Source organism: Penaeus chinensis, chromosome 18 (assembly GCF_019202785.1).
Source record: "Penaeus chinensis breed Huanghai No. 1 chromosome 18, ASM1920278v2, whole genome shotgun sequence".
NCBI lineage: Eukaryota > Metazoa > Arthropoda > Malacostraca > Decapoda > Penaeidae > Penaeus > Penaeus chinensis.
Genome location: NC_061836.1, coordinates 30,512,872 through 30,530,929, shown reverse-complemented (window position 1 = coordinate 30,530,929; position 18,058 = coordinate 30,512,872). Strand labels below are relative to the sequence as shown.

At 39.6% G+C, this 18,058-nt stretch overlaps 1 protein-coding gene across 2 annotated transcripts; it reads right to left on the bottom strand.

Annotated features, from left to right (window-relative positions):
• Nucleotides 1-1,802: 1,802 nt before the first annotated feature.
• LOC125034555 (pneumococcal serine-rich repeat protein-like) lies at nucleotides 1,803-14,513 on the bottom strand. 2 transcript variants are annotated; one of them, XM_047626442.1, is made up of 11 exons: nucleotides 14,372-14,513; nucleotides 12,928-14,204; nucleotides 12,690-12,794; nucleotides 12,453-12,524; nucleotides 8,162-12,154; nucleotides 5,937-7,419; nucleotides 5,446-5,540; nucleotides 4,687-5,063; nucleotides 4,286-4,394; nucleotides 3,838-4,047; nucleotides 1,803-3,459 (listed from the first exon to the last, which is right to left on the bottom strand). In XM_047626442.1, the coding sequence occupies exons 2-8, from the start codon at nucleotides 14,072-14,074 to the stop codon at nucleotides 4,696-4,698; spliced, it is 7,263 nt and encodes a 2,420-aa protein (XP_047482398.1). In that variant the 5' UTR covers nucleotides 14,075-14,204; nucleotides 14,372-14,513; the 3' UTR covers nucleotides 1,803-3,459; nucleotides 3,838-4,047; nucleotides 4,286-4,394; nucleotides 4,687-4,695. The 2 variants fall into 2 exon arrangements, with proteins under 2 accessions (XP_047482398.1, XP_047482399.1); XM_047626443.1 differs by having other exon boundaries at nucleotides 3,838-4,041.
• Nucleotides 14,514-18,058: the final 3,545 nt, after the last annotated feature.

Sequence of the window (18,058 nt, the reverse complement as noted above, 5' to 3'; positions counted from 1 at the left end):
GAGAAAAGCCGCTGTTCAATCTGAAATTAGGCAACAGCATGACTAAGGATGATTCCATCAATCTACGGGCGTGCGGTTGACCAATCCATTTGGTAACCAGTGCCCAGTGGTGGCAGAAGAGGGCGTCATTGCTGTGTCCCCTAGATACAGCGTAATTATGTTGAGGCAGACACTTAGGGAAACTGGCGCCTACCTCGCCAAATGAGTGAGAGAAAAACCTCGTCGACGTGCTTCCTGTCTGGCTTCGCGTAAAATGAGGCTAGATTTGAATATGAGAATTGCGACTCCAGACTCAAACTTGTAGGCTGGGTAGCCCCTATAAAATATATATGGGAACCGCCACAACTGGCACATGTGCATGATTATGCAGAGCAGTTTGATCGATTATAACAAAGTTGGCACATAGAGGGCATCAGGGCTGTGGTTGGCAGGATGGCCTAGACGCTAGCAACTCTGGCTGACAAAGGGGAGGTTGATGTGGTCGGACAGGGAGGGACTCTCAGCCAATGTAAACATTAAAGTGGGAGTCCATATAATCTTGGTAATACTGGTGGGGGACTTACGACGACTTCATCTATGAGGCAGTAAGTCTTCTCCAGAAGCTGAACAATCCTTGTCAAAGACAGGGCAGTTTGTCAGGGAGGTGGGACAGTTCCGGTGCAAGTACTGAATGAGGGATGAGGTTAGACAGAGATGGGTTTGCCAGTGAATTCAGTTAAGGTTGATAAAGCTTTAGCTTAGGATTTAGATATAATTATGGATTTAGATATAATTATGACAGAGTATTCATGTTTCTAGAGTGGGGGTAGTAGAAGGTTGGGGACGTGTGGAAGAGGAAGTGAGGCAGTACTGAAGAGAGATGCACAATAAGGCTGCAGCGTAGTAGTAGATGTTGGGAGAAGTGGAATGTTTCCTGGAGATTGAGTACTGACCTACATCAATGATTTGGACTGGGCTGATGTGATAGTAAGCATTGAAGGGGGGTAGTAGTAGAAGTGTTCAGAGCTGTGGTCAAAGGAGAGCCTGGGATTGAGGAACCAGGAGAATTTAAATCAGCAGGGCTATTTGATAAAGAGGTAAATCATAATGACCCTATTTATGGTACAGTCCATTACTGGCCATGGCAAGCCTAGGGTACGATGGGGAGAGAAATAGTTGTTCCCTCTGGGTCTCCTTGAGGTGCAAGGGCTAAACAACTAATCAGGGTAATACCATACCCATGCCTAGCACAAAGTCTACCTTTTGTCCATTCAATATAGCTCTCATTTTAGGGAAGTGAATAGTAGAAGGGGTTAGTGAAAAGAAGGAAAAGAAAAGGGGAAAGGGGAAAGACTGCAAAATTAGTTGAGTCGAGGGCTGAGGCCCAAGGCAGGGGTGATCCCAAGCATTGTCTCAGTCTCCGTCTCCTAAGCCCAACACAGCAACAAGGGGCATGGGATTGGATGGGGTATCTGCATAGATACATAGATTAATTATTTCATCTTTTATCTGTATGCACTTAGTATTAACTCATCAGTGCCTGGCATCTCAGCACTTGAAACTGTGGCTCAGATCACCCTCTCCACTTCCCTAACCCACTCCAACTGTGGCAACCTCTCCATGCTACACAAGACCTCCTCACACAGCTTCATTTCAGTTCACCCAAGTCTGTAAAATATCAAAACATCCATAGCTTTCTGTCTATCACAGGTCAGTAGATGTTCCCCATTAATAGAGAAGGGATAAGTTATGTGAAACATGGTGCTTAAATATTAAAATACTTAACGCATTCTGTAAGGTAAGGAAACAATAAAACCAAGGCATTCTTGGAGACAATTCTATTTGCAATTCTATATACATGTAGGGCTCCATTGCATGATATAAAAATATATGACAGATATTGTTACTTTTGTACATTATATGACTAATAAAGAGAGAATTAGAAAGTCGTAGTAAAAGGAGAAAAGAATTATGAGGTTATAGGGTCCAGTGTCACTCAAATGCGAGTTTCAGTGTATATATATATATATGAGCAAAAAATAAACTATTTGTAAGGTATGATCTGCATGTTAAGAGAAAACAAACAAATGATATGAAAACTATACTTACTACATAGTTTATATACATATTAATTTATAACAAGATTATCAGAGTGGCAAAGGAATATAAATAGATCACAATAATGCACAAAGGAAAATGATAAGGATATGGATGATCTTTACAATATGAAAACAATTCAAGATTTAAGGACAAACTGCAAATGACCCAGGTTCTGAGGCCAAATTTCACCAAACAACCTCTTACACGTTCATGAAATTGTGCAGAAAATATCCCTATGCATTTTCTATAAGAAAATACAAAATGCTTTCACTTTTTCCAACTGAAACCTGTTGCATTCTGTGATAGTTGCTGATACTACATCAAATCTTTGGTAACAAAGTAAATATTAGTCTAAAAATATGAAAAGAAAATCATACAGTAATGTGCAATGTCTCCCAATGTCACTCCTATCCATAAATAATACTGCAGTATCTCGTATATTTACTTACGATCCACTTAAGCCCCAAAACAGGAAAATAAATACATACTTGCAAAACATGAGGTAAGTCACAGCACACAGAACCTAATGGATGATACAAGAAAGTGTTCTTCCCTTTTTTCTATCTCTATCTTCCTTTTATAAAATGTCAATGCAACAGCCACAAGCACCAAGTATTAAGTCACTAGCCTGAATACAGTAATAAAAAACAATAAATAAATAAATAGATAAATAATAAAAATGTAAATGCTATTCCTTCCATGGCACAAAAGCTCTCAAACCAGATCAATTGCTGTAGGCTTGAGCAGCTGAGGATCCTAACTCCCACAGTCAGGAATCTGGGCACAAAGATTCCTATAGGTCTATGGGATTCTGAAAATGTCTATGCAGCCCATATCGATTTTCGTATCTTCCTCCGTTTTCTTTTCTTGTACATTAAAGCTTTAGAGGGAAGACTGCCTACCCACCACAAAGCACCGTCGATGATCAAACATGGGAACAAGGTAATCTATACCATTAAATGTGAAGAGAAGTTTGGCCCTGGAGGCCGGACTAGAGCAGAAGAGAAGGCATGCTATGGAATGAAGGGAATACAAGATGAAAATGAGATGAAGGAGATGGGGAAAATATAAGAAATAGAGGATATCCAAATAGGCACTAATTACTCACATTTCCCTGTGAAGGTATACCTCTTTTACACTGGTAATTCTTCATACTATCAACCACTAAATATTGGCTTCTCTATGTGGCAGGTTTAGATTTGTCTTTTGAGAACAACATCCACAAAGCACCAGACACCATCGTCTTAATATTTTTCCTTTTTTAAAGCAGGAGAGATTTGCTATTTTTCACTAAGCAGGCTTCCTTCATTTATGTATTTTTTCCAGGAACTTATTAAAATCTGTTAGCTTCATGAGTTTCTGCATTTTTTTCGACTTAATCTGGAAAAAAAATTTATAATCAGAACACTGGTGACTGAATCTGTATTTTTACTTCATATTTACTTGCCATGCTTTCAAAATTATTTGAGAGAAAAGGGCAAAGAATCACACAATGCAAAGACCCGCTTGGAAGTCCCAGGATCATTGGTCTTCAATTTCATTACTTTTTGGTTAGAATTTCACAAAATTGTATCTGTATATTTGGACACTGACAAGTTCACTTATGCAACAGCGATGGTGACTTTGGTGGTATCTTTTGTAATTTGTAGGTGTTATCATTATCAATTCTGTTATCATTATCTTATTTCATTTTCATTTATTCATTAATCTATTATTTTAAGGAGAAAATAAAAAGAACGAAAGAGCAGATAAACATACTTTTTCGGCTACATCTTGCTTTTTGCGCTTCTTGGGTGGCACACCTATAGGACCTTGCATCAGCCCACACTCGGACTGCGATGAACTGCCTGCTGGACTGATTGTATGCACTGATGACGGAAGCCCAAACAGGTGTTTTCCAGGGGTCGGAGGCATGGAGATTACACTGCTTGTACTTTCTTCACTTAGGTGAACACTACTAGTCTGGAACTGAAAATACAGTTACTGATAGGAAAATATATGAGAGAAATTATTACCTATTACATATCCAAATCTAATCTGACATTTTTATTTCCAGTGTTTTGATTCTAAAACCGTTAAGAATTAATTGTTCCATTTAGTGGGATCTAATGTTCTAATAGGAAGAAATACCCGCTATTTACAAGATTAAATGTCACAAAACCAACAAAGATACTTTGCAAATAAATAATACATAAGTCTGCCTTACCTCAGATCCATGTTTTGTGACAATTGCTACTGGTTTGTCTGGTCTCATTGCTATTTCCAGACTTCCACCACTGCACAACTCATGGGCCATGTGTCTCGGCCGCCTTTGTCTGCACGAGAAAGAAAAAATGTAAGTTTAATAAAACATGTCTGACAAAGAACAATAAGACTGCTCTTTGATTCTTTAAGTTAAAGTCATATCTAAATGCTGTAACAAAAAAGAGAAGAGATTAACTGGCCTTTAACAATCTCTTACTATCTTAAAACAAGCAAACTGCAAGTGTATATAGTTTTAAATGTACATCAGGACACATGAGAAATTTGAAGACTTGTATAAGACCTTAACTTCCTTCCCAAACAATCAAATTATTCCTGAGAAGAAAAGATTAAATTAAAGCAGACCTGTTAACATCATTCTCTCTTGAAGTCTCCTGTTTCACTGGGAAGATCCCCTGGCACCTTCGTGATGGCTGAGGATGGGTGTGTCATGCCCTTCATTTTGCTTCTTGGATCCACAGAGTTCTCGTTCCCCATCTGACTGGGGTTCAGAGGCTCTGCGGATAACTGCCTCTGACCCTGGCTGCTGGGTTCAAGGGTAGCCAAAGGTTCTTCTGCCTCTTGGGGTAGCTTAATCGGGGCAAAGCGATGGGGCGAGCTGGTTTTCCCCAAGTAGGCATTTGGGGAGCCCTCGAAACCCATGGGAGAATCGGAGATGCGCAGGTGTCCCGGGCTTGTACTAGACAGGGAGCTCGCACTTCTCTCACTTTGGCCTCCACCACCTGCAATAGATGGTTTGATTTACATTTTTTTGTAGGTAATGTGAAAAAATCCATTATGAGAAGCAATGAGGAAGCATATCCAATGTTTTCCCAGCTATAGAAACACAAAACATGAGCAAGATCTACAGAAAATCAAAATTTCTATGAGCTTCTTACTTGCAAATAAACAAATACAAAATAAATGTCAAATAATAATAATAATTATTATAATAATAATAATAATAATAAAAGACACTTAGTAATAATAATAATAAAAGAAAGAAAATAGGGGAAAAAAAAAATATAAAAAAATATATATATATATATATATATATATATATATATATATATATATATATATATATATATATATATGTATGTATGCATTAAACTTTTCCATTACCTGTGACTAACAGAGTTTCTCGTTTATGGGCAATAGAATCACGCCCTCTACCTTTCTCTGAGAAAACTTCTGACCTGTCCTCCTTCTCCTCTAAACTGCAAACAAAAACAAAAACCAATGTGAAAATAAAACAAATAAGTAAAACAAGCATATGCTACACTGATAACTAAAAATATGTAAAGACATCGTTTTAGGTCTGAGGTTTATTACCAATATGGTGTGAATGTAATTTCTTATTCTGCATTTCTTATTACTCATTCTGTGTATTACAGGGAGCAAAAGGGAATACAGAGAAAGAAATTATAAAGGGGAAAGAGAGGGAGGGAGAGACTCAAGGTTTCATATAACACTAGTCTATCTACATAAAAACAATGCCATATAGCCACATAAATTATAAATGAAAGAAAAAGTAAAAGAAAAAACATGCAAAGCAAACAATATGCAACATTCATCCCTCTCCCACTAAAGAGCACAAAATTATCGTTACTTACCCACTCGAAATCGTTTCCCCGTTCACCGTCCCTAGATTACTTTTCAGTCCTGATGGAAAGCTGTGATCGGTACCTCTGTAGTCTGCATTCCTTTTACTAACGCTGTCCTTCCTGATCCCATTCACCTCACCGATCTTGATGGGCTGAATTCTCCTAGGCGGTTTCTTTTTTGCAGGGTCTATTGCATCCCTTGGTGATGTCTCTTCCCTTAATCTCTTGTTCCCACATTCCCTTGCCATTCCCAAGCCACTGCTTTCACCTCTCAAACTCTGGGACCCACTGCTTCCTTCTGAGCCTGGGGCCTTCTCATTAAGATTCTGTTCTTTGCTTTTTGGACTACTGTTTATCTTCTTCTGTTGTGCCGTTCTGCTGCTGCCCTTAGGACTCATAGGTTTCTTAGCTTTGGAAGAAATCACTCCTTTCCTAGAATTAGCTGCCTTTAACGATGGTTTTGGGCTGACTTTCTCTGGTTCTAAATTAAGGGAAAACAAATCTATAAACTCAGATGTCTGTAGACTGATCATGTCTTCCCAGTCATCCTCTTCTTCTTCAATCACTTCTCTAGCATTATGATTTTCAACATCCTTCTCTTGAGCTGGCTGATTTTCCTTAGTCACTTCACCTTCTGATATCAAACTTTGTGTTGAGGAATGTTCTGGGCTGATGACACTGCCAGGAGAATTTGTTCTTTCTTTTTCTAAAGTGGTAGGATTAGAGCTGTTATCCTGGTCAGTGCCTCCATGAAGGACTTGGTTGTCCCTCTGTCCTCCTGGTGACTGACTTCCTTGTTCTTCGCTCATTCTCTTTTGGCTTTTTTCATCTGGCACCTTCTTTTTCAATTCTTGGGAATCACCCCCACGGTTTGAACAAGTTTCTTTCATTGTTTCAGTGGTATTGCTTTCCTTATCCTTAGCCATTCCTATCTCCTCACTTTCCTTCCTAGACACCGATTCACGGTCTGCTTTCTTTGACATTTTCTTCTCATTCACACTTCTTTCGGCTTCCTTTGTACTGCTCAGGTTGAGAATTCTTTTAACACTGTCTTTGGCTCTTGACGCACCTGACTTATCCACATGCCTCTCCTTTTCCTGAAGCCCCTTTGGTGAAGGGAGAGCTACCATGGCATTGTTTTCCCTGATTATTGTCTGACAAATCTGACCCAGCTCCTTCTCTGGCGTGGCCGGCAAGGGTTTGAACTGCATGAGCGACGACATTCCAGACTTCTCGGAACTCTTCTCCTCCGACGTCGCTGAGGTAGAGGGAGAGTTGCCTTCGCTGGATGACTTATTGGGTGTTACTTCCTCAGTGGTTGACGGAGATGGGTCTTCATTGAGAACAACTTGGCTGGCGGCATTCTGACTTGAAGATTTACCATGCCTTGCTTCTGATGAAGACTGGCCACCATACGAAGACTTGCTCACAGCCTTTTTTGGCGAGGGGGCAACCTGGTGAGTTTCCTGAGTTATTTCCTCTGTTGCCGATTCTGAAAATAAAGGGAGTAGAATATTTGAAATGATTTTATCAATCACGTATGAAATATGCAGTCTTAGTTTAAAAATCCAATTTATAAGTAAGAGTAAGAGTAAGTTTGTAGTAGTAACAATAATAATAATAAAAAACTAGAATAATAGCAATAGCAATAATAATAATAATAATAATAATAATAATAATAATAATAATGTGTGTGTGCATATATATATATATATATATATATATATATCTATATATATAAATAAATATATATGTATGTGTATATATATATATATTTTTTTTATATTACAAAATAAGAATAATAATAATATTATAATTAGCAAAAGCTATCCTCATAGCAGTGGTAGGTGCTTTTTACTTTTTAACATGAATGCATACATGTATATGCATATAATCATAAGTATGTATGTATTGTGCAATATAAATCTTATATGATATATAGCAAATCAAAGTTATATGTCATATAAATAATATAAATAATATAGAATCACAAATCTTCAATAATTCATACCATATACTATAAAATTAAACAAAATACTGCATTAAATATAATATACCATTATTTACTACATGTAATTAAATATTACATATCATGAATTATATAATATGCAATATATTGTACTTTATACTACCAGTTAAGTATCATGTATAAATTTTTGGCAAACCATTAAACCAAGCATTTTCATAATAAATGTGAATCAAACATTAAAATAAAATAAAAGTAAAAACAATACCTGCACTTGATGAAGCACTGCGAAAATGTCTCCGTGAACTTGGAGTGACGTTATGAACTTCCCCAAGATCCTTATTCTTGATCCTTGGTGTGCCTTCCTTGTGACTGCTATTGTTGCTGTTGTAGCACAATGTGCGAGCACAGCCTGATGAGTCAGACATGAACTTTTTGCCTGTTTCTGATTTGGGGAACCGGACAAAATGCTCTGGGGTCTTCTGTCGCAGAATTTTGCCAGGACTTTCATCCTCCGTGTCTATTATGTTGATGTCAGAGAAGGTGCAGTGTGATGCAATACTTGTGTTCCAACGATTATGCAGTTCCTCCTTTGAACTCGTAGGGCTCTTTCCTTTACTTGTTCCAATGGGGGATTTTAGGCCAGCACCCCATACTGAAAATGGCATCTTCTGCTTTCCTGTGGTATCAGCCTCACTCTCTACCATATCTAGCTCGTCCGACACTCTAGCTGAGTCTTGGTCCTTCCTCACTAAACGACCCCGAGTAGCAAGTGACCGGGCCCCTCTCCCTCTCCGTCTGACACCAGTCATTTGTCTATTAGCCTCCTCTGGCAAACTCTTTTCACTTGCTGGAGACCTGGACCTTGTTCTCACGTGTGAGGCTGGATTTCCACTGCCTGACTCCTTGCTGCTACTGCTGCTAATCTGGGAGCCCCTGCTACGACCTCTGGGTGATGCTTGTTTCACATTTAAGGCTTGTCTAGAGTTTCTCTGACTTGTGGTTGCCATTCTCTCTGATCTTCTTGGCGATAGGGCGGTTTTTACTGGCCGACCTTGACCCCTTCCAATACGTTGCCTGCCACGCACCTCACTACTTGTCTCTTTTGGAATGTTTGCTTCTTCCAAAGCACCTGTCTTCAGTGGAGATTTCTGTTCTCTCTTATTAGCAGATCCAGTCCCTGCCTCTGATTCATCTGAATCATCAGAGAAACTGACATCAGACCCAAACAGGTGGTTAACACGGGCCTTTGATTCACTATTTTTACTCACCTTAGCCTTTTCCTTTTCAGCTGATGGAACTTTCTTTACGGTCTTGGAAGTATTTTGTTTTGGTTTTAACACAGGCTTATTTATCTTCTCACCTCCAGCAGGATCATTAGATCTCTTATCATTGCACTTTGCCTTGTTTCCAGAATCATCTGCACAGTCATTCTCTTCCTGTCTATTTGCTTTTTCTACTTGGATATTCATACTACTCTCACCTTTATCACCTGCTGATAATGTTCTCTTGGACTCTATTTTACTGGAACTGCTGCCTGCTACCTCAGAACTTGAGCCTGAACCAATGCTGTCCATTTGCCTGGGGCTACTTGTCTGTTCAGCATTAAAGCTTACTGTAAAATCTTTAATAATCTTTTGTGAATCAAAATTGTTGTGTTTAGGCGTTTTTTGATGATTACACGTATCATCCGATTCTGATGGCTTAGTTTCAGAATTTCTTTGGGTCAAATTTCTTTCCTTTTCTGAGGATGAGGTAGATGCAGACGATTCTTTCCTTAGACTTTTCCCCATTCCTGCCTGTTTCTTCTTGGAGTCTATTTGTTTCCCATCCACCTTGTCATGTACATTTTCCATAGTCTTTGAGGCCAAACCCTTCTTTTGGGTGTCTGGAATTGCCTTGTTTCCTTTGTTTTCCCCTCTACTGCCTGCTGCCATTTTGAACTTCTTTGACTTGTTTTTAGGGACTGCTGCATCGCTTGGTGATCTGTTTTTCCGCTTGAGTTCTGAACTGGGAGTGGCACTTCTTGGCATTTCAAAGTCATCGTCAGAGCAGGCAGATTCAGCCAGATGCTGATACTTTTTGGAAGGGATTCTTCTTCTCTTACCCTCTTTACCCTTTGAAGTATCCTTGGCTTTGGAAGGCTTGGTGTCCTGGGCTGCTGGGACACTTGTTGTGGCAGTATCTGTAATACAAGTTGTGCCTGACTCAGGTCCAACCACATCCCCAGGGAAAAGCCTGAATAAATCTTGTTCAATGGCCTCACCCATTTCCTTCTGGGACATTTTACGAGGGCTCTTTCTTGGACTTGACCTCAGATTAAGAAGATTTCTCTCTTGGTTCATGTTACAGGTCTCTGCAAGGGTCTTCTCCCACACAGTTTCTAGTCTTGATGGAGAGTAACCATCGGAGTCCGTCGCAGATCGTTCTGATGGCAGGTAATAAGACGTGCCAGCTGAGCTGTTTGAGTATGGGCCTTGGGGGTAATCTTTAATTAGAGGAGTTTTCCCAGCAGGTGTCTTTGGTACAGCTGGAAGGAGAGGTGTATTGAGCTCCCCATTTTGTATACTTATTACATTTCGTACACTGTTCAAGAGAGGTGTTGGTGCTTCCAGACACATTGGAGTTACAGGAAGCAGTCCCCCGGAGAAAACAAAGCCCATGTCATCTGGTTTACAAGGTGTAATAAGATTTGAATTTTCTGAATCATAAGCACTAAAAACACATGATGGTACTGCACTTCCATCTCCTTGAATACCTACAGCATTTTCTGTAACAGGAACTGCATGAGAGTCAGATAAAGAAGACTTTTTATGCTGGCTATGCTTCACACTTTCCATTTCTTTTGGAAGTTCAAAGAGTTCTATGCTGGTTGTCTCAGTTGTGATGGTTCCAGCATCTGAACTACAGCTGTCTTCATCATCTATGCGGAGAATGAGGCTCTCTTCATCCTCTGTCTCAACATTATGGTGGCCTTCACTAGCCGGGACAGAATCACTCACTGAACTAGTGGATCCTCTCCTTGTTTTCTTACTCTTTGGTAAAGCATCTGGTATTTTTCCTGTCTGGGTTTCTCTTGCTGCAGTAACCTCACTCTCCAAATTTTCCTCAACCGCTTTCATTTCCTTATTATTCTCCAATGCTTGCTCCTTCTCTGTTTCCTCCAATATTTTCCTAAGTATCATTTTCTTTGGGGACAGAATCTTGGAGAACTTAGAATTCCTGCTTAGGGGTGATGGTACTGAATTCTTGGGAGATTTCTTCTTCTTCAAAGAAGGTGAGAACTTCAGACTTGCCATGGCTCTACCAGGCAAACGACCTGGGCTTTTCCATTTCTGTGGTGTGCCGAAGTCTAATACCCTCACGTGACTGCTCTTATGACTTGGAGTGCTCTGGCTGCCTCTCTTAGGCAGGCCTGCAACTGATGGGCTTTCATGCACTGATACTGTTCTGTTCCTCACCAGTTTGCTCTTGGAAGGCGATATGCTCTTGGAGAGCGAGAGGAGAGCCTTCAACTGTGGAGATCTTCCTCCACTGCAGACTAAGGTTGGAGATTTCCCAGTACTCTTACTACTTATCACTGAAGTATCTGGTTCCGTATTCTCCTTTTGTCCCTCAACAATTAAGGCACTATCACTTTGCAACTCTTGACTTGGTCTCCCTTCCTCTGTCGCATTATCACTGACAGGCTGAGCTGCATCACTGGCCACAGCCGCTTCTGGTTCCTCTGGAGGAAGAACATTAGGATCTATTAGCTCTGAAATTTCCGGCATTGTCATTCCACAAGAATCATCGATGGCAAAGGAAGCATCCTCTGACAATTTTCCACTCTCTGAATCCTCTTTGCCTGGGGTTACAGAGTTAATAGCAAAGGAGAATGCTGTTGCCACTATGTTGTTGTTCAAGACAGAGTCATCCACTTTCTGCTGTAATCTTTTGGCCTTTTTGCCTGCCTTCCCTAAGCCACGTTTCTTTACCTTTGTCACATTGACAACCCTGCCTTTCTTTGGTGAACTTTTGGTAGACTTCTTTCTGCTTTTCCCCACAGTACCCACAGCAGAGGAGCCTGCACTGATTTGTGGCATAGATATGGTGATATCGTTTTCCATGGTGATTGTGACGGGAGGTAAAGCTGTCGTTGTTGCAGTGCCAGATGAATTTGATGATGTTACACTGGTGGGAGGTATATTAGATGAGGCTGTGCTGGTAGAAGTTGAATCCACTGAAGTAGCAGGTTTTGTGGTTCCAACATTATCATACACTGAAACAGCAATGTTTTTACAGATTTAAAGAAAGAAAAAAATAATCAACACTGAGAATATAATACAAAACTTAAATTTCCAATTATTATATTAATCACAAATTTTGCAACTCACAAAGCAATAAAAAAGGTATATACACAAATATATAAATACAAATATAATTATAAATATAAATATATATATTATAATATATATATATATATATATATATATATATATATATATATATATAAAATATATATCCCCCCCAACCTGAGATATCTAACTATAGCAGACAGACTACAAAGAGACACTTACCAGGATGCATCAAAAATAAATCAGGTGGTGGCATCTTTGGAACAATTGGTTGGTATGATGCTCTCCGCACCGCTGTAATGAGAGGCATTGTTTAGCTTTCGTCTTTTGATATTTATTTTCTTTTCATAAAATTCTTGAAATATACTATTTACTGATACATGCAGACACACCAAACCAAGATTACATAAATCAAAAATCTCGAACATTTAAAAAATTAGGTTCTTTCCTTTTACTAACCTTTCTTCTTATTACTAGGCCCACTGGATTTCCTCTTCTGCTGCTGTTTTTGTGCGCCAAAATTCGTGCCGACTGGAAACTGGAATAATGTCACAGTAGATGGACCTAAAAAGAAAAGAAAAGAGAAAAAATAGTTAGGAAGGTTCTTCTATTGTCTAATGTTACATTAAAATATTTTTCATACACAAAGCTCAGGGAGAAAACAAAATCAGAAAAAAAAAAAAAAAAAAAAATTCACCTGATCCAAGAGTAACCAGTTGACCTTGACTCAAGTTCTCCTTCACTTCTGGTGGTATGGTGAACGCTGTACAATTGTTCAGCTGACTTTCACCGTTTTCTTGGGCTGGCAGTGGTGCCACTTCTGGCTTTTCAGCACTGGTATTACCAAAACCCGCATCCACTGCCTGTGCTGGAGGCTGCCAGGTGTTACTACTGACATCGCTGAATGGAATATTATTAATGCTGTTCACTGGAGTGGTTCCCCATTGGTTGCTAAGCTGGGGTTGCATATATGTTGGAGGAACAGCAGTAGTGGTATTTTGCTCATAATAGTAAGGGTAGTTTTGATTTACAGGATATGGGTCGTAAGTAAGCTGTGTTGGGTTGACTGGAGTCAGCTCAGTTAGGGTGTAGTAATCATTGGGCACTTGTTGCTGTTCGTAATTAGGACTAGTTACAGATGGATTTTGTATTAAACCAGGCACTGTTGTACTTCTGACTGTCAATGGAGGTTTTTCAATATTATTAGGCATTGGGTTATTCTCTGTACTTCCTGGGACACCCTGAGAAATTCCTGGTATTGAGCTGCTATTAATATTTGGGTTTCCTGGCATGATTGACATCACATCTAAATTATTTTGAATGCTTTCACTACCTTCTTGGACAGGTTGATTGCCATCCAATGGCTGAGACTGCTCACCAGCCATGATGTTGTCTGGGCAATTACTGATAGCACCCTCTTCTGGCTTCTTACCATTTATATCACTTTCACTTCTACATGGACTAGCTGACATACTATGACTATTTAGGTTACTTGGACTCCCTGTAACTGCTTGTGGAACAAGTTCGGATTCCAATACATTTTTATCAATTTGCTGCTGCAGTGTTTCCGAACCATTTAAACCTATGCATGGAACATTTTCATTTGTATTATCCAAATTATTTGTGGGGTTTTCACTTGTGATCTTTGAGGATGATCCACTATCTGTAAGATTAGCAACTTGAGATGCACCATCACTTAATTTGCTCAAATCCATCCTGTCAGACCCAACACTTCCATCACTTTCACTTATCCTCTGAGACCGGGATGACTGAAATTCCGCAAACTCTTGGAGTAGCTGATCCCCAAGATTCTGTTCATCTTCCCTCCAGTCTGAATTCTTCATGCCTCTTTTTCCCTTTTTCTTTCCTTTCCCTGATGACCCTTGTGTGTGGTCTGAAGATGAGGCATCTGCACTGCATTTAGTGTTCTCTAAGCTGTTGGACTTTGCAATACTATTAGGTGATCCAGAGAACCTGAAACATGGCAATAGAAGATGTAGGTGCACATGAGGATCTACAAATACAGGAGTTATTACACTCATCAATGTTACCAACATGCATAATACATCATATTTCTGACTATAAAAGATTAAGGAGAATATGTCATCACATGCAACTACTCAAAGGCACTAATGAATTACCTTCCTGGTGGCTGACTTCCACAAGTGTCTGCAGCTGTTTTACTGCCTGTCTAGCTTTGTGTCTTTACCAGCTGGGGACAACTTGTCCCGTTTGGATGAGCTCCTTGTCCTCCTAGTTTCACAAGCCATTGGGGGAGAAAGCTCTGTCTCCTTCATCACAGAGGAAGTGTGGGAGGGCGAGGAGCTTGCAAGGTGTGGAGAAGGACCTCGCTTGGGGCTGGAATGGGGTACTGGAGGGGCAGCAGAATGCATGGAGGGGGATGGGCAGTATGAAGGGGAAGGATGGTAAGGTGCGGAATGGGGGGACTCGTATGGATGTGGAGGAGGAGAAGGAGGTGGGGATGGAGGAGGAGACGAGAGAGGATGGGAGGATATGTGAGGCTCGCTTGGTTCTGTCTGGCTAGGTGGCGGCGGCACAGGAGTGGAAAGAAGTCTTGCTGGCTCAAGTGACGAATCTTCCGTGTTGTCTTGGCTCATGTGTGAAACAGTGCTCATTTTGGATGGAGAATTATTTGGAGAATTTGTGCCTGTAAATCAATAAAACAGGTCATTAAAGTCTCCTTAATGGCAGTATTAGAATTTAACTATATCCTTTAGCAACCTGTTTTACATTTTTCAAATTTAACCACAGCCTCATCAAATAGCTTTAACCTTTATCTCACATTAATATAATTAACCCAATGATGATAGGTTTATCCTGCACCATAAATTGCCATGTGTTGGTGTCATTTGCAGTCCACTACTTGAGTGAAAAATTAGAAAGCAGGAAGCATACATTTAGCCCATTCTCTATACTTATGGCTGTGGCATAAACATCTTTCTAGGAAATAAGGTTAAAATAACATTTTAACCCATTCATGCTGGATGAAGTTTGATTATACTATTGGGAATCAGGCCCAGATCCCAAGCACAGTCAAGCCTGCTCGGGTTGTGTACCTTGAACATTTGTTCCCTTGTCTGGATGACTGTCTACAAAGCATAGTGTGTGATTTGGTATTGCATGGGGAAATCCCATTGTGAATGAGTTTTCAAGAGCTGTAACTCCTAAATGACCATGGTCAGGGCCAAACAAGCAAACTTTGTTTAGCACACACAACTCAGAGCAGGCTCTACTGAACTTACCAATGGCACTTGCCACCCAGGATAATGGCAAGAACAGATGCCATATGTTCTTAAATAAAAATTAGTTGACCTGATGTCAAGTGGCCTGTAGCCTCAATCTACAAATTTTATAGGCTAACTCCTCCCACAGTGCGTTAGGAAGAGTTAGAATCCTAATCCCTTGCAGTACCAATGACGGCCAAACTACCAAACACTAGAGCAGTACTCAGGTGCCTTATTCCACTAAGCTAAATAAGCACACAATGGCTCAGTGGACTAATAAGTTTAACACACATATATCTATAAATAGGTATGTTATACTGGGTCCAACTGAGTTGACAAGTTTTTTTTTTTGTTTTTTTTTATTAATTATGAGTTAGTATATGTGTTTCATGTTGATGTTTATTTAATAAAATAGCAGAATTACAGTGGAGGCAGTACAGTGCTGAACACTTTACATTAAATATCTAAATACATGTTAAAATACATCAAGCATTCACTTTAAGCCACAAACACTCAAACTGACAATTCCTTACCAAAGACTTCTTCTAAAAGATTCTCAAAGGCTGGGTCTGCAGTGGTCTCGGTGATAATACCAGTGACGATGTGGTCCAGTTCTCGGATAAGGGCAACTTCTCCGCCTGCGTTTGACGATGTCTCACTACCCAACTTCGCCCTGCCGTCTGTGCCTACTGCCATATCTCCTATTGTGTTACTGCTGCTTAGTCGACTACTAGCTGGCTCACTGTCCCTCACAACCGCCTTGCCCTGGTTTCCTAGCAAGCCCTTGTTTATATTCTCGGCTATTTTCTCATGCAGCGCAGTGTTCTCATAAAGATTTTTCAAGATTTTCTGGAAAGAGAATGGATTATGGGCTACTTATGAATATGGACAAGAAAAGGAAGATGTAAGGAGCAAATAAGGGAGAGTATGACATCTAGGAGAAAAGTAAATACGGTTGGCATTCTGTATCTTTAGGTAACATATCCATGGATTCAATAAACTGTGTATCATAAATATCTAAAAGAGAGAAAGAAGGAGAGAGAAAGAAGGAGAGAGAGAGAGAGAGAGAGAGAGAGAGAGAGAGAGAGAGAGAGAGAGAGAGAGAGAGAGAGAGAGAGAGAGAGAGAGAGAGAGAGAGAGAGAGGGAGGGAGAGAGGGGGGGAGGGAGAGGGAGAGGGAGAGAGAAAGAGAGAAATGAGGCATACAAGTTCAGTAATGTCATGCCATTTGCTGTTTGATATCTATTCAAGAATAAATTTGTTTTTTTAATCTATAATCACATTTTCTATACATTTTTTTTTCTCTCTCTTTCAGATCATAGAACAAAGAAAAAGTTAAACTGTTGCTGATGCAGATTACAAAATCTATGTACTTATATTTTTTGCTCTTTCTCCCCCCCCCCCCAAAAAAAAAAGGACATTTACAATTAATGTTGCATCTAATATATTAGGTATCACAAGCACTCTTAAAGATGATTGAAACCATACGGTAGGATGTGCAAAGATTTTCTGCAAATATCACACTGTCTGCAAGGAATCCTGGAACCAATCCCCCCGTGGCTGTAGTTAGAGAAAGGATGCGACGAAAAACACAATAGGAAAAGGATAATTTAAACCTTCATAAACAGTCGTGTTGAAAAACGACCATGTCAAAAAATAAATTACCTCGAAATTTGGTTCTCCTTCACTGGGCGAGCCTTTGTTGGGGGTCACTTCAGCACTGCCACCTTGACTTCTTCTTTTGACCTGACTTCTGCAACATTGCATAATCAACTGTGAGTAAACAATATTGTATGAAGAGATCTTTTTTAGAACTTTTAAATACTGCTGAGATTTATTCATAAGAAGAAAGAAAAAAAGATAAAATCTGTCATGCTATTATTAAACAGTAAATGAAATAATAATAACAGTAACTAGAAATATAAAAATAGTAATGATGATAGCAACTAATGGTAATTCATCAGTACATCAAGCATTAATTACTTGTCATAGTATTGGTAATAACAATAATAAGGTTAAGCTTAATATTCAAATTAACACTAAGAACAATATCAATAACAGAACTAATAATAATAACAATAATAACAAAAAAATAATTATTAATCATTAGTAAGAACAAAGAGATATCAATAACATTAATATTGCTAAAATATGCAATAAACAATTATGAAAAACAGCAATAACTGTTAAAAGGATATCCATCTGCATCCATAAAATCAACAATAATAAAATGATAATACTTTGAGAAATGCCACGATAACAATGATGAAATAAATCAACGTCCGCACCCTTTTCGCTTCTGCGGAGTGATGTCAAAGTCTGGCCCGGACATGGAGAGGGACGTGGAATCTCCGGCACCAAGATCGGCCCGCTCATCACCAATGCGATCGACTGGCATGGGGGGTGGAGTGGTGAGGGGGCTGTTGATAGGACTCTGCGGGCAGTCTGACACCCCAGTGTAGGAAGGAGTTGGCTCAGCGGAGGAAATATTGCTGGCGATTTCCACTCGTATTGGCTCGCAGTAACTGGCTCCTGGGAGGCTACTCACTGGAGTGGTGTTCACTTCCATTACTGGGAACAGTAA